Raw genomic sequence first — 16,452 nt, 5'->3', positions numbered from 1 at the left:
ATGCTGCTCAAACTCAAGAGTCTATTCCTCTATTCAACCTGCTTGAACTCATTTTAGACATTGACCTTAAGCACAGAGAAACTAACCTTTAAACTTATTATACTTGTACTTATTATACTTGTATTTATGGTTAGGTTGGGGTTATGTCATAGGTTAAGAGGTCATAGTAATGACAGATGATTCTTCTTGTCTTGTGAAACCGAAATAATCTGGTACAAACATGAAAAACTGCTTTTCAAACGGGCCTGTTAAAGCCAGGGCTTTAACTACCCTCGAGAGCAATGAAGTCATTCCCTCAGTATCTTTTCTGGGAATTTTTTGGGGTTAAGCAACATTAGGCTGTGTCAAAAACTATTTGATTCCTGGAAGAGTGGAGGATGCTTTCAAACTGTGTAACGACCTTGCCAAATTATAAGTGAAAAATATAACAACTTTATTTTCCTGGTGTGCAATTTCAAGTATTGCAAGTATTTAGTTTGGTCGGGAAAAGAAACGAGGTCCAGAGTTTTCTTACACTGCTCATTAAACTAGAACAACAGAAAATCGAACATCTATCTATGAATAATCCTAATAATTGAGTGTTGTTTTTAAAATGTGAAGTGACACTAATGGGGCATTTTCACATACGCATTCAAACATTTCCATTGGCTATATATAAAACATTATCACGCAAAAACCCAATGCACCACAGTGCAAGTCAGAAGGAAGTGTACATTTATATTGTTATTTGGCTTCTGGGGTTTCTTGACAGTAATGCTAAATGGCATTGTAATGAAGCCATTGTTTACCCACGTGTTTCATAATTCATCACTACGTGAAAGTGGCAGCTATGGGGCGGTGGTGAGACGGTGCTTGTGTTTCCGTTCCGTCTCTGAAAGCATCAAGCGGCCCCTTTAAGAGCAGCTCCGTGTTCACTGACGAAATGTCCTCGGCCTGCGAAATCAACAAGAGACGAAGGCAAAGCTAGTATCTGCATGCTCCGGGGTTAACGGTACTGGTCAGAGCAGCTCTCTGCAGACAGGAGGGCGGGGGGGACGCAACTGGTATTTCTTTTTTTTTTTCTTCCTGTCAGTGTTTGCCTGTCTAACCGCTCGACGCACGGCAGGAGACAACATTCAGTCGGTGGACAGAAACGAGCGGATATCGCTGTGATGGATGGACCAAGTGAGCAGATTTGGCTCGTGAGACTGGCGCTAATTTAGACGTCCTGAGCAGCAGGTGTACTGAAGGATAAAGCAGACTCACGGCAATCTCAGTGTTCATGAAACTTTGCTACGATTTACGTGCTGGGTAAGAAGACTCATTTTCTATCTCTCTCTCTCTATATAATTATATATATATATATATATATATATATATATATATATATATATATATATATATATATATATATATATATAACGTTATTCAAATGGCTATTATTAGAACACAAATGAGGGATAATGTTTTATCTCCACCGCCTGTCTCACCGTCTGTCGGGGGTCAGCCAAAATGCGGATTATATGGCTCTCGTGTTGTGAATGTTATGGATATGAGAAAATGTCCGACCGTGTGAGGCTTTATTTGAAAGAGTTAACTCGAGGCCTGAGCTAACTTTAAACTCCAGCGTTTTAATTCAGTCGCTGGCTCAATTGTTAAAAATAAAATATAATGCACACTGTTGAATTCAACAGTGCAGTTTGGCCTCGCTAACGTGTGTGAACGTCAAAGTCCACGAAGGAAATGTACTTAGCCTTCAAACGCCCCTAATAACCCCATCACTGAAGAATGATGCAGCCTAGCTACTTTCTATTCATATTGCTGCATGCATTTTTGTTAGTCATTTGGACAACGTGTCATTCACTGTCGTACTTTAAACCGACTCGAAACTTGACCTGGAATCCATCACAGATATTAAACATTGTACTTTACATAATGCACCTGCACACAGTTATTCGACAAGTGCTGGTGTGGTGTGTTCACTGACAGCAGGAAGCTCCCCCCCCCCCCCCCGTTGGCTTCACACAGAGTTCACACTTTGTCCCCACTGTCCATCTGATTTGAGAGAGGGGTCAGATTGACATGTTGTTAAGGAAGTATTGATTGTTTATTTATATCCTTGTTTTATATAACAGCATTGTGAAGTAATAGCAGTTGAGTTGGAGGGCAGGGTTAGAGGGTAACGACAACGTATTGTCTTTGCCAAGTCTGATCTGAAACACTCTAATGTACTGTAATGGCTAATATCAGTGCTCCTGACTTACACAAACTAACCATTCAAAATCTGCAAAGACTAAACAACGGGGTGGCATTAGTGGGCTAGATAACAGTTTGTGCGTTCCTGTTGTTCTTGTCTCCAAATATGAGGGAACAAGAACCCATTTATTTATTTATTTATTTATTTATTATTATTTATTTTTTTTTTTTAAACCTCCAACTACAAACGGAGCAGAATGTGTGTAATAATTAGAGTTGATCATATCTGCGCTCTCCTCCCTTCCTCCTGCTCCATCCTCCTCCAGAGTTGACATCAAGTGAATATGAGGCTTGGTGGGAAACACTTTTGATACAATAGTTGCCTGTAGGCCGATTTAGATACTTTGTTTCATTCCAGACGGTTACTATTCAGCATGGCAGTAGCCTGGTGTTGCCTTTCTCTTTACTATGAATGTAGTAAAGTGAGCTAAACTGAGTTTAATCTACTCCTTGGAACATTCTGGTTAATGCTGGCAAATGAAATGGGATGTATCTAAAGGTCATGTTCATCTCTCTCTCTCTGTGTGTCAGTGTTTTATGAAACTAGAAGTTGACATTAGCTCTACAGGTGAGCCGCTCTGTCACACTGATGCTCGTTTCTACACAAAGAAAAAGTCGACAGGATGACCTTAGATGGTTTCATGCGGCGCGTCAGAGTTGCAGCACCTGTAAAAGCAAATGAAGTTCGCTGTGGCATTTCCAGCTAACCGGCCGTTATTGTCAAACCTTCTGTTATTTGAAAAAACAAAACCCCAACTGCCTAATATCCCAGAAAATATTTTTTAAAAAGTGTCCCACTTGTGCAAGAGCCTGTACTGTACTCAACGGTATGTGGTGTGTTTGAGTGTTTCCACTGCCCCCCCCCCCCCCCCCCGCTCTCTCCCGCCCTTTCATGCACGGTTGACAGGCAACAGTTATACAGGACGTAACTGTATAAAGAGCCTCTCACGCCTCATGTGACTATACTGTGACAGTGTCCTCTTATAGATAGCCAGGGGTGATAGTAAGGCCGTGCACCTGGGTAGTTATTGATGAGCGTACAGCTGAGCACATAAAGGTTTATTAGCCCACCGTTCCGTGTGCATTATGAGCCAAACGAATTGATCCTCTGGTGAAAGTAGCCGTGCCCTGACACTAATACATAGCGCTCATAAAAAATACATTGTTACGGTTGCCAACGAGGATGTATATCTGACAACACTGCAGGCCGTACTTTGCAATCTTGTCTTGTGATTAGCGTAGCGTGGTGAATACATTAGGGCTGCTCAGCTGGAATGAGAATTACTTTACAGTACATGATGCTATGAGCAAAAACCAAAATACAAAATGAATCAACAGCTCTTTCTAAGCACAATGTTGAAAGTATCGGCTTCTATAATGTGATTATTGTCTTGTTTTTAGATGTCACTGTGGGCTCTGGGAACTTGTGATGAAGCTATTTGCTGATATTGACCGAAGGATCAATTAATTAATGAAGAAAGTAATTGCTAGATGAATCGATAACAAAATGACTCATTTGCAGCTCTACTGTGATCATACATTCTGAAGTTCTTAATCCGTTTTAAAAAAGAGTCCCTTTATATCTTGAATATTATTAAACTGACAATAGACGTTTTAAATGCATGTTTCTTTATTGCCAGTTTTGTAAAAACTAGGGATGACAGTCCCAAATCAAAATACGGCCAATTTACAGAGTTATGAAACGCAACATAAAAGTGGCAAATCATCACATTTCACTGTTCATCAAAGTAGTTGCTGATTGAACTTCGATTGGATCAATTCATCATCTCAGCTCCAGTAGAAAGAACAGTTGCAGTGGATTCCTTTCTGTGCCAAAATTGAGAAATGTAGGGTAAAGGGCACCGCCTCCTCCAGCCTGATGTCCACGACTGACTGTGATTGGCTATCGCGATCGCAGTCAATAATGACCAAGAGTAACCTCGAGCTACTACGGGTCATTAGCAGAAGATTACGCAGACAGACAGAAGCACACACACACACACACACACACATGCACACTCAGAAACAGTATTTAGGCTTGAAAAGCAAACGCACACCGGGCTTGTCAAGCTTCTCAATTGGCTCGTTGCTACATTGTCATTTTGTTGTGTGCGTGTGCATATCTTTTGCTTCTCCCCGAGCTGGTGCGTGAGCAGCGACTTATGATTAAGGGTGGACGGAGGTGTCCTTGTGTTTGTACATAACCGAGTGAATGCATCATGACGGCTGTTTTTTGTGTGTGTATTCCCACAGTAATGTTCACATAGCGATCAGACCTTGAGCTAAAGCCTCTTCCTCCTCCTCCTCGTCCTCCTTTTCATTTTTTCATCCTCCTCTCTTTAAGACAATGTTGTGGTTTAAACTGCCTCTGGACTGGAGAGAGAGAGATCCGTATGAAAGGAAATAAATAAAGAAAAGGTAGCCTGAAGAACGCCGCAGTGAAAGGAGACATGGTTTAGCATGGGAACAAGTAATGTGCGGTTGAATGAGAGCTCAGTTTATTATTAATATTATGAATATTACGGCTGTGTTCAATGCATATTAGCACTTACTTACAGACTGAATGGAGTGGGATTTGTTGATTGCATTTTCAATTGAGCTACGACTCTGGCTTGATTTTTCTGTTCGCTAACTAACTGTTGGTAGTGTGAGCTGACCGGTGGCTCGCTGAGCCGTAGCACAGAGCAGGCCGCTCCGGGTGGGCGCTGTGGGAACAGATTTCATCGTGTCAGGTGTCTGGACGAGTGCGTGGAAGTGTTTATCAAGCCCCCACTCACCCTGTTTCCACTCACCCTTCAGGGAGGAAAGGCCAACCCACCAATCAGCTCTGCAATTTCCACTTACGTGTATGTGGGCGGGTTGTCTGCATGAGTAAATAAGATATTTAGTATTTGCGCCTTCCCCCCCCCACGTCTTAGTACCTCCTACACAGTAACTACACAGTTACTGGCAGTGCTATTTTGTGCTTATTTATTTATTTATTTGATAATCGAGGTCCTCCCACCTGGCAAAACATGTGTTTTAGCTCATACAATTATTATCTGTGTCTGCATTTGTCGACATTCTGCTTGTCAGTCATCGGTGAGATTTCGCGCTTTCTCAGATCGGCACTGAGCTCTTAGGACTTTCCCATTGTGGTTTGTGGCTTCATCTAATGTGTGCAGTCAAACAAGCCCTGCAGGTACAGAAACGTTGCCACCTGTAGATGTAGTCGCCTATAGGAAGTCAAGAGGGGGAATAAGAGCATTGGAAAACCAGAACAATGTCCGAGTGTGGATTGATCTAATAAGGGATTTGGGATGTATCAGTTCGCCAATCTGCACACACACAAAAAAACAAAAACATTCCGACAGCTTATCAGTCAGACAACCATCTATGTAGTGCGACAGCTACGAGAAGAGCCACTCTTTGATCTCTTCCCAAATGACAAATCGCGGCAGTCAAAAATCAACACGTTCATCTTGAGATTCCGTGGCTTCGTGCTCAGCTGCCGGGAAAGTGTGACGGATTGTTGTGACAGTTTGTTGACGTGCCGCATTCGGTCATGTTGACTCCAGGAGGATCAATGACCCCCATAGAGAAATGCTGACTGCAGTAATAGTCATTCAAAGAAATGACTTAATGGAGATGAGTGTCTAGGAAGTGAACACTTTGGGTGCAGTCAGAGTTTAATAGGCCAATGGGACATTTGATCAGCTGTTACTGGCAATACAAGTAACAGCTGAGCACCATTTCAATGCTTATCAAGACCTAGAGCTAACTTGTTCCGTGCTTGGTTCGTATTGGCTTACGTCTGATGAGCATTAATGAGGTCATAAATCCTGTCTGTATTTTGGGATTAATTTTAATGCAGTATCAAGCTACTGCTTCTGAATGCAGAGGAAGCGCTGCAGTAGCTCGACTCCTGTGGCTCCGTAAGGCAACGCAAACGGGCCCCCACCCAGTTCCATCCGCCATCGTTGCACCTCGGCCCTCGATACCGAAACACAGGCATTAAAGCCTTTCACAGCCGCTGTGACTGCTCCCACTACGGAAATTAAATCAATAAATTAGGTCAGCAGATCCGCTGCTGTCAACTGTTTGCGGTTGAGGAGTGACAGGATGTGGTTGTGGGTCTAACGGCGTTACTGGTTCCATCTTCCTGTGTAGGCTAAAGGGCAGAGGAAAAAAAACACAATCACTGACAAGGTTAGCGCTTAATAGCATTAAAAGTTAGAGGTTACCTTGGGGAACATTTGCTGCAGGCGAACAGGGGATTTAAAATCGACTGTAGATGTTCAGATTGGCGTGGATAGGGAGTTGATAGCTTTGAGATGCATTTAATACCAAACACCAAAAAGAGATGGCACCTAATCAGAGTGTAATCAGAGCAAAAGTCAGTTTGTTTTGTTGAAGTTGTCTCCTAAAAATAATAATTTTTTTTAAAGGTGTAAATCTTATTGACATTCATGGTCCCCTGAGGATGAATTGTAATGATGAGCAAATGTTTGCATGCTAACAATTAAAACTAAGATGATGAACATGGTAAACATTACATCTTTCTTTATTGCTTCACCTATTATAAAGAGATATAAACATGCATAGCCACTATAACATATTAACCACCGGTTCCAATGTGGTCAGAACAAAGGAAACATTTTACATCACAACAAAGTGTACCAACAACAGCGCCTGTGTTTTGTGTCCCCGCAGGGTTGCCGTCCGCCATGTTAAGGTAAAGCCCAGGTGCGCGGTGTTGACCATGCTAAAGCGCCTGGACAAGATCCGCTTCCGAGGCCCCAGGACGAGAGACGACTTCCCGGATCTGAACGAGTCGCCGCCCGCCTCCGACAACGAATGTAGCGACGACATGCAGCTGAAGCCCAGAGCCGCCCCGCGAGACCTGGAGGAGAGCCTGCGAGACCCTGTGAGTGCTCAGCGTGCAGCAACGTGTGTGTACGCTGGACTTTTGACTCATCACGGCCACATGTGCAGTTGATCACATGTCATGGGGAGGGAAGCAGAAAGTGATTTCTTTCATTTCTTCTTCTTCTTCTTCTTTCTTTTGCTTGTTCAATGTTTTTTTTCCATTCATTTTCATGAGCTTTACATCTTGCTCTAGCAGAATATTGAAAAAAAACAGAGGAGAGAGAAATGCAGCTGCAGTTTCTGATGTGGTTTTAGAATCCTTCGTTATCTTAAAAACATGTTTAAGGCTAAAAAGAAACGAGACCATGTTGTCGATTTTAATCCCACTTGTATTCGGTTCCTCTGAAGAGAAAGGGAGAATGATGGAGGGAGGGTTTGTCATGATAAAGTCCAGTGGGAGACGTGGTCTAGAGATGGCAGTCAACGGCAGACGAGCAGAACTGGTGAAACGCAGCGGTGAGATGAACAGATATGGGATCGCAGCGAGGGAATGAAAAAATGGAAGGAGATTAAAGATTAAAGCGGGGAAAGTGATAAAAGAGGCTGCAGGACAGGATTTGAGCTGTCAGAAGATTGGACTCCAAGATGTCTAGTGGGGAGGAGATGGACATGGTGAGAAAGGACAAACTCACCGGCCTCGGACACAAATATAAACTGATGATGTTTTCTGATATTTCTTCCGTTCATATTTCATGAAACCTGCAGCTCTCTCATAGTTGTTGGTCACTAAAACGGCAGTTTTGTTGTCCTTATCATTCCCCGTTGAAAACACCGGATTAGTCACTTGATTGTATCATTTCCTGAATGAAGACCCCGGGGACTTTCTCTCTTTGTTCCTCCTCTAATAGAATGTGATATGTCTGTTGCGTGGGTTTCTTTTCACTATTTCTGAGGGTTTTCCTGCAACCCACTGAAAGCTGAAAAGGGCTTGATGCTAAATGATACTTCGAGACAAAAGCCATCATTAGACCATGACATCGGTCCTGGAGCAATGTATATGTGTATATATATATATATATATATATATATATATATATATATATATATATATATATATATATATATATATATATATATATATATATATATATATATATATATATATATATATATATATATATATATATATATATATATATATATATATATATATATATATATATATATATATATATATATATATATATATATTTTAGTAATTTATTGTGTGGGATTTTGGGCCCTTTTAGCGTACTCTGTGTATTTGCATGTATGCACCTGTGCCTTAATGTGTCTGTAAACTGGTGGTGGCATGTCTGTGCTGTTTACTGGTGTTTTGTCTGCGCGAGCACCAGCCCACTGGGACGGCATCGCCCACATCATGGCTCTGATGAGTCACACTCCGTAGCCCCAAAATAGACCGAGCTAGGTCTCATCCCTGCTGGGACCCACACACCACACACACATATGAGGCATGCTGTTGCATTCAATAATCGAAAAGCTGCCGCTGCTCGGTGGGACTCTCATCTTCCCTGCAGAGCTTTATAGGTCCCTGCTGGCACGTTGGCGCCCACGTAGACGCCCTCTCCAGGACCAGACCACGCCTGATGACCGTCCTCGAAACCTCCTCTTCATTACATCACATGTTAAAAGGAAGTGTGCCCTTGGGCTGCATGCACTGAGACTTGATGACAAACTAGCTGCTGTTGTCCATACTAAATAGGCAGAATGTCACTGGGCAGATGGTGTTCAGTCACCGCACAGACACCCTCACTGGCCTCTCCTTACTTCTCCTGCTGGATCAGGTGGCTTCCTCACTGCATTTGTCGTGCTTTGTGTCATCTTATTCATTACATCTATAGTACATTTTGAAACCAGGCAGGTAAGATGATGTAGGTCAAGATAAAGGAATAATCAAATCAAATTTGAGAGATAGCCAACCTTACATATAACCCTAAACAAATATCATTTTAGATATGAGATGCATTTAGAGTCTCTCAAAGTCTCAAAAAACTATATGTATTTAAAATTATGATTTAGAAACCGCTTCACCAACAATCGGTGCTGAACGGCTCTTCAATCTGCCGCTCCATGCAGGAGTCGGTACTCTCCGTAGAGGGTCATGAATGCTCCCGCCTGTAATCACATCCTCAGGATTTAAAATCTAGTCTCTTATCTCTCGCAGTTTCATAGCGAAGGCCAAAGATCAACTCTATAATGCCAGAAAGAATCCGCCGTTCTGAATAGTAATCTCACCATTGCAAGTAGTTTTCTCTGGTTTTGGCTTCCATCCATCACAGAATACATGAGGTGAGGGATTTGTTTCTTGCCAACAGGCTGTATGAGGAGCTGTGGATTCCTCCCTCGTAGCTGCTGCTGCTGCAAAGAGACTGCTGCCTCTATCACTGTGCTAGTCCTGTGTTCTGTTAAGCCGTTTCATTTTTATTTAAAGTGACAATATTCGAGTGCGCGAATGTTGCAGAATTGCTCTCCCGGTCCTCTGTCGGCAACAAACCTTCAGACAGTTTGTGTATGTTCACCTATTCCAAAAGTCAGATACTCAACAGGGCTGATGGGAAATCCGGTTGGGGAGCAGTGAAAGTGAAAGTAGATCAGGCAGTTGAGATAATATGTCTTCCATGTAGAGTGTAACCACAGTATCCTTTACCTTGTCAGCGTTTTCTACCATCGGCAGAGGATTATACGTACAAGCACTGGTACACCTATGTGGTCTGTCACTGTCTATTGTGTAAGAAGCCCAGATATCCTTGTTGATTGTTAATTATTGGACATTTAAAAACCACCACCAACAATCTGCCGAACACGGAGGAGTCTCCTGTGATGTGTGTGTGTGTGTGTGTGTGTGTGTTTATGAGCAGAACAAGGCCCTGAAATCCCACCTTCTGTATTTTTCCTTCCTACTGTGAGACACGCTGAGCCTCATGAGAAAGTCGTAAGCTTAGAAAGCACACGCCTTCTCAAAACATAGAAGACATTTTATTTTTATTTTTTTAAAGTGTGTGAGATCCCTGGAGCTGTTCTCTTGGATGAACCAGACTTTTTTTTTTTTTGTGTGTCCTGTACTAAGGCAAGCATATAGCCCATGGACAGAATGTCTCACTTCACTCTCGCCACACAGAGAGGCCGGGTTCATGGAGCGCATTGTTGTGGCAAAATGACGAGAAGAGACGGCGAACTGAAGTCTGCAACCAGCGGGGAGTGTTTTAATAAGATCAAGCCATTTCTGCTTCAATAAAGAAGCAGAAATGAGAAGACGATAAAAGCTGTAGAATAGAACTACAGCAGGAAAGTGCTGACCTGAAGTTGAAAGATCTTATCTGGAAACTGTGCCTTGTTTAGTTAAGCCACAACTCTAATCAGGGGTAATGCTGCGTGATGATTTGAAGTCTGGACCTGACACAGCACATCCCAAACGTATCCGGTCAGAGACGGGTAAAGTGTAAGTCATGGAGACACGAAGAACTCTGAGAGATTCCTGACTGATGGGTTGATGGAATTCCACCACCAGGTTCAGGTTAAAGATAGTCTAGGCTCTTAAGTCCAGACTATCAGTGTTGGGCTGTATTGAACTCCCCTACTGACTGATTGCTTTAAGAAAAACAATGATAAAGAAAACTATTGTCCAAGAACAACCTGAAGAGATGCACATAGATAAAGTTGTAATTATGGACCTGCGATGCATGTTGCAACGCCCGTCTGTGACATCTTTCCTGCTGTAGTTAGGCCTTCATGGGTTATTACTAGGGCTGTGACAAATAGTTAGAAACTTCATTCATAACGTTGACATTCGTATTATTTTTATTGTTACAGATTGTGTGCAATAGTCCACTGACTTCCACAAGCGAGCGACGCTGTGTCCTTGTCTCTCTGATTATCTCAGTCCTTAGTCCAAAAGTTAAAATTGATTGGAAAAAAAAGGGATAGATTTCATCATATCCCATTTTGTTTTTATGTTTCAAAATATTCTCCTTCATTTCATTTTTTTTTGGGCGTTTAGCCTTTCAAAAATTGCATTTTCACTGCAGTCAAAAGCAGTTTACACACCCACATGCACCTGTATACAATGTGGTAGAGAGGAAGAGAGAGAGACTGGATTTAGCGCAGCATTCATAACAGACGTTGCATAATTGAATATTGTGGCCATGTGAGGACCATTATCCTGGCCAACCAATTTTCTGTTGACGATAATCTTATTAGATTGTCATGTCATCAAGTATCTGGATGTCTCCGGAAGTGTTGGAGTAGTTTGGGTTTGTTTAAAGTTTTTCAAGAATTCGTGAATGTAAAAAGCAAGGATGAGTACGAACTGATCATTGGTGAAACATTTCAGAAAATATTTTTTTTCATACACATTGCTGAAAGTGTTCATGTGGAATTGTGTCAAATGAATAGTGCTATGAGTATCACAACGTTCAGTAACAGAATGTTTAAAATGAAGAGAGGACACGATGAGATTCCTGTGCTCACATCAGCCGTAGACATGAAAGAGGGAGATGGGGAACACAATTATTAATCAGCCCATAATCGTCCAGGGTGATGTCAGGGCTTGACCTACTTTTAATAACCAGGAGGTACTGACAGAGTTGATGACCGCTTTAAACGACATGAAGGTGTGCTTGTGTTTTGTACCAACCAGATTTGCATTTTGAAAACAAAACAACAACAAAGCTGACAAAATTCAAACCAAAGAGCATTGCATCTGAGCGCTCGTAGCGCTCTCCCACCAGCCGCTCCCTTCATCTCCTCCATGTCCCCCCCCCCCCCCCCCCACGTCTGCTCTCTCTCTCCTTTCTATCCTCCTGTCTCCTTTTTAATTCTCACACCCTCCTTCCCTTTTCTGCTTCTCTCCTTCGGTCAACCACCTTTTTTTTTTTTACTTCTCCATGACACACTTCCAGGAGAGGCTGTCATTTGTCTTCTTTGAGGTGCTTCTTTACACTCTCTCTGTCTCGATGTCTCCCCACCAGCTTATCTTGTTAGGCTTTGGCTCTCTTCCAAAGCCTATTTTTTCAGGTCAATGTCAGTTGGTGCTATCTCGCTCTCCCTCCCTCACTCTCACTCTGTCTTTGCAGAGAGCCCATCGGCTAAAGACATTGCGGTGTGTCTATGCAGGCACACACAAACCATGCTGGTTGCTGTCGGGGAGAAGCTGCTGCAGCGTGTGTGTGTGTGTATAGCAGGAGTCTTTTAAAGGACCCTTGCTGTAGTCGAGCAGCGATTCTCCACCTGCAGTGCTCGTCATCCGCAAGCTCAGCCGTCTCTCGCTCTTTCCTTTCCTCTCCCTCTAACAACCACTCTCTCTCCCTTTTTTTTCCCTTCCTCACGCTGTCTCTCATTCGTCTCCTCTCACACTGTCTTCACCTCTCAATCGTTTGTCATTCACTCCTCCTACACACATGATGTGCAGCTAGTTGTGTGTGTTCAGGGTTGAAGCCCTTAGTCATAAGGGTGCGTGAGTCATCATTGTTGCCGTAGTCGGAAGAGGGGGAATCTCCTCTTTTTCGCCGCCCTCATCCTATCCCGCTCCAGCTGGACTTAAACTGGGAGAGGAAACGTTAGCGTGAGTCATGCTAGCCTGTGTGCATGTGTGTTAGATCATGTGGGATATCCCTGCTGCTATGTATTTTGTTGTCAAGTCATTCTAAAAGCTAAGCTATTCTTTTTCGTGTGTGTGTGTATGCGTGTGCGTGCGTGCGTGTGTGTGTGTGTGTGTACACAGGCAGGTTCGGGGTCTCCCACCATGGCAGTGGCCATCCAGGACTTCCAGAGGTCGGAGTCGGACCGACTCAATGAAGTCAAAGGTCACCTGGAAATTGCCTTATTGGAGAAACATTTCCTACGTGAGTACACACACGCGCACACACACACACACACACACACATCACAACACCAGGCCTGGACCTAACTCTCTGTGTTGTTCAGTGTTCAAAGACATGACAAGGACAACAAGAAGAATAGACCGGACTATTGTGTACACGAGTATGTGGGGGAAAGAAATCGATGTGTATGTAATTAAATAGTTCCTACATCACCCAGAATCCCCTCTTGTCAGTATTTGTGGCGTTCAGCTCATGGTTCTAGAGTGTATGTGGGCGGTGAGATTGTCTGCAGCATCAAGAGCAGAGAAACAGCAGATTGAAGGAAAATGTGTGAGCTCACCGTCTTGTGTTGTGGAGATACCGTTTGTGATTGTTTACCGAATGGTGACTTTAGCAGGAAGCATCCTCTACTCCACGAGAGGCTCTGGTTTAGCTGAGCCGCGGCTAAAATCTCTCAACACTGTCGGCAATGCTGGCACTTACTGCTGTCTCATCAATTTACTGTAACAATGAACACGCTCTTAGTTGACTCCTTGAGAGGGATGCACTTACAGCTCTTAATGACATCTCTTCTTAATGACATCTCTCTCTCGTGCCTACGGAGGTTAAATGCATTTATCGTAGGTCGCTCTGGGAAGAAAATTGTCTGGCAAACGGGTGTGATGTAATGTATCTCTTACAGTAGATCTTGTGTGCGTTGGCTTTAGAACTGTTAGCATCTTGTGATGCCGGCCACAGTCTCGCAGGAGGTTGGTCTTGTGCGTTGCTCTCACCTTGCTGTGTGCAACTTCCCTCTTGAAGACCAGCAGTCCACCATAACCCCGATGTGTTGTGCTTATTACGAGAAGCAGTAATGGGTTGCCCAACTCAACTTGAAAGCAAAAGTAATTCCCAGTTGCATCTGAAAGCAGTATTTGGTTCCACTGCTTCCTATCATGTTTGTTATTATTCATTTCAATGAGCTGAGCAGCCTGCTCGCTGTAATAGCAAACTTGTCTCTAGTTTCACAGAAGCAAGTCAACTTCAAATGATGATGGGAATCAAATCAGCTCACAAAGTAATAATTAAACTATTTTAATGTGATATTCAGAATGGACAGTTACTGTATGTCTGTATGCAACCCTGAAATTACACTGGAAGCATAATAGAGGCAAGCAGCTGCTGAGCTAATGTTAATCGATTTGCCATGGTACACCAGAGAGGCACTGTGAGGTGACTCATCCATGCACCGGGCAGTGTATCCTCAGTAACCCTATAAATCCTTCTATTCAGTCATTTGTTGTTCATACCAGCCGTGACTTTGCAACCTACAGTGTCCATAAGTGTTGTTATCGAGTTGCAGGCCACATCATAAAACGCCAAAAACAAAAACGTCACTATTTTTATCGGCTCTCACTGCATGATGTTAATTTAGTTAATCATGGTTCTATTTAGAGTAACGTTGATTGCTACCACAGCGTTGTCCTCGTATGTCTTACAGCTTTATCCCTTTTTATAGTTTAAAAAAAATACATGACAGTTAATTGTAACCTTTTTAGTCACATAAAAATGTCTGTTTGCTTGTAATCAGCTCCACCCTCTCGTGTAACTTCTGGTTGAAAAAAAAAAAGCCGAGATGGAGACGGCCAAAATGCCGAACTCGAGGCCTCAAAACCGTAATCCACAAACCAACGGGTGATATCACAATAACTTCGTCCTCTTCTTATTTACAGTCTATGGTGGAGACCAAAACGGAGCTAAGAGAAGAGTGATTATTGAACTTTTATTAGGTGGACGCAAACAGGATTCCAAATCTTAACTTAATATTTAAACCTTTTTAAACTAACAACAACCCTCATAGCTGATTGTGCAGTTTGTTGTAGACAATTGATCTAAACTGATCTCCTGCTGTTCCAGTGTAGTTTCAGGGTGAGATAAATAGTTATGTATGTATAGCAGTTTGCAGTTCTGGATATACTGTTTATCTGAATACTGTAGTTCCAAACAACTAAGCCTGGGAGAATGTGTGATTGCAGGGAGAAAGAGGGGGAGGCAGCCTGATGTGAGACAAACAGCACGATGCTGAGTCCACCCACTCAGCTCACACACACGTACAAGCTTGTTGGTATCCGATGAGGGCTACGGGTTGTCCTCTACCGTGCAGCACGTTGACAGTCCTGTGCTATGCAATGGACTGTGAAGTCCCCCCCCCCCCCCCCCCCCCCCTTATTTGCCTTTCGACTATGTGTGTCTATATGAGAGAGAGAGAGAGAGAGAGAGAGAGAGAGAGAGAGAGAGAGAGAGAGAGAGAGAGAGAGAGAGAGAGAGAGAGAGAGAGAGAGAGAGAGAGAGAGAGAGAGAGAGAGAGAGAGAGAGAGAGAGAGAGAGAGAGAGAGAGAGAGAGAGAGAGAGGAGAGAGAGAGAGAGAGAGAGAGAGAGAGAGAGAGAGAGAGAGAGAGAGAGAGAGAGAGAGACTCGGGCTATGTCCCTCTCTACATAATGCCTGTGCCTCAGCTAAAAGGGCTCGATTCATTGTCACACCGTCAGGATGCTAGCTAAATTAGCTCACCCTTCACGGACCTGTCTGCCTTCCTGTTTCCCCTTTCATTTCCTCCCTCTTTTTCTTTCTTCCCTCCAACCGTCAGTCTCCAACTGTCTCTGTGTCAGACACGGCAGCGCGACATTCTTCCGAGCCCCGACAAACCCACGAGCGTGCACGTAATAACAGCTGTGACACTGTCATGAGCTCAAAGATGTGAATACTGAACTATAAGCCTAGCTCCACCTAAGATGGCAGCCACTTGGCATTTTGTAAGGTGACTCCGAAGGAGAGGAACCTTCATGCATGTTGCCTTGTGGTGTTGATTGGAAAGGGCAATAGTACCCCTGGGAAATGTTTACCTCAAGTGTTTTGTGTTTTATTCTCTCCGTTCTGCTGCTTCTCCCTTATCCTCTCACTTTGTGGTTATCCTTTGCTCTCATGCCTCTTAACTAGGGGTGGTGGGGGAAAAAAAAAATCGATTCTTAGATGCATCGTGATTGTCTCTTGAACGATTATGACTCGATGCAGAAAACTCAATAATCAAAAATTGAACGCAACAGGCGTAATACACATGCACCTTGTTTACGTTGTAAAGTAGGAAAAATGCTCGCAGAGTTTTGCCCGGCAGCCCCCGGCTTAAAAGCTAACGTATGCGTTAATGCTTGTTGCCTTTAACAAGGGGATTTGTTAGAAGAGAAGTCTGTATTATTCATTTGTGAATAAGGGCTGCTTGTTATGTCACATGACTCAGAACGTGCTGGATTCTGTGTTTTCACTACGAGGATGCTGCTACAGGCCCAATTTAATTAATTTTCTTCTTGGTTCTCTTTGTAACCCTCCAGTTGACGCATCTCTTCTATTTTTTTAGTACAATTTAATTAATAAAAGATAATGGAAGTAAATTCATCTCTTTTTTAATCTTTAATCATTACAAGTATGCAGTGTTTTAAAAAAAGCAGTCCAAAAAAA

At 43.0% G+C, this 16,452-nt stretch overlaps 1 protein-coding gene across 3 annotated transcripts in view; it reads left to right on the top strand.

Moving 5' to 3' along the window:
- Positions 1-507: 507 nt before the first annotated feature.
- gramd4a (GRAM domain containing 4a) overlaps positions 508-16,452 on the top strand; it is a 40,034-nt gene continuing 24,089 nt past the window's right edge. Inside the window, exons 1-3 of one of the 3 annotated variants that reach the window (XM_076111553.1) lie at positions 508-1,290; positions 6,928-7,141; positions 12,863-12,983. In XM_076111553.1, the coding sequence (XP_075967668.1) occupies positions 1,262-1,290; positions 6,928-7,141; positions 12,863-12,983 (364 nt within the window). In that variant the 5' untranslated portion in view covers positions 508-1,261. The remainder of the gene's footprint in view (positions 1,291-6,927; positions 7,142-12,862; positions 12,984-16,452) is intronic. The other 2 variants (XM_076111554.1, XM_076111555.1) reach the window with 2 other exon arrangements.

The sequence above is a fragment of the Anarhichas minor genome, unplaced genomic scaffold, assembly GCF_050575085.1.
Source record: "Anarhichas minor isolate MPS153535 unplaced genomic scaffold, ASM5057508v1 ptg000045l, whole genome shotgun sequence".
Taxonomy (NCBI): domain Eukaryota; kingdom Metazoa; phylum Chordata; class Actinopteri; order Perciformes; family Anarhichadidae; genus Anarhichas; species Anarhichas minor.
The sequence above is the reverse complement of the archived record's forward strand: the minus strand, read 5'-3'. Positions and strand labels throughout refer to the sequence as shown.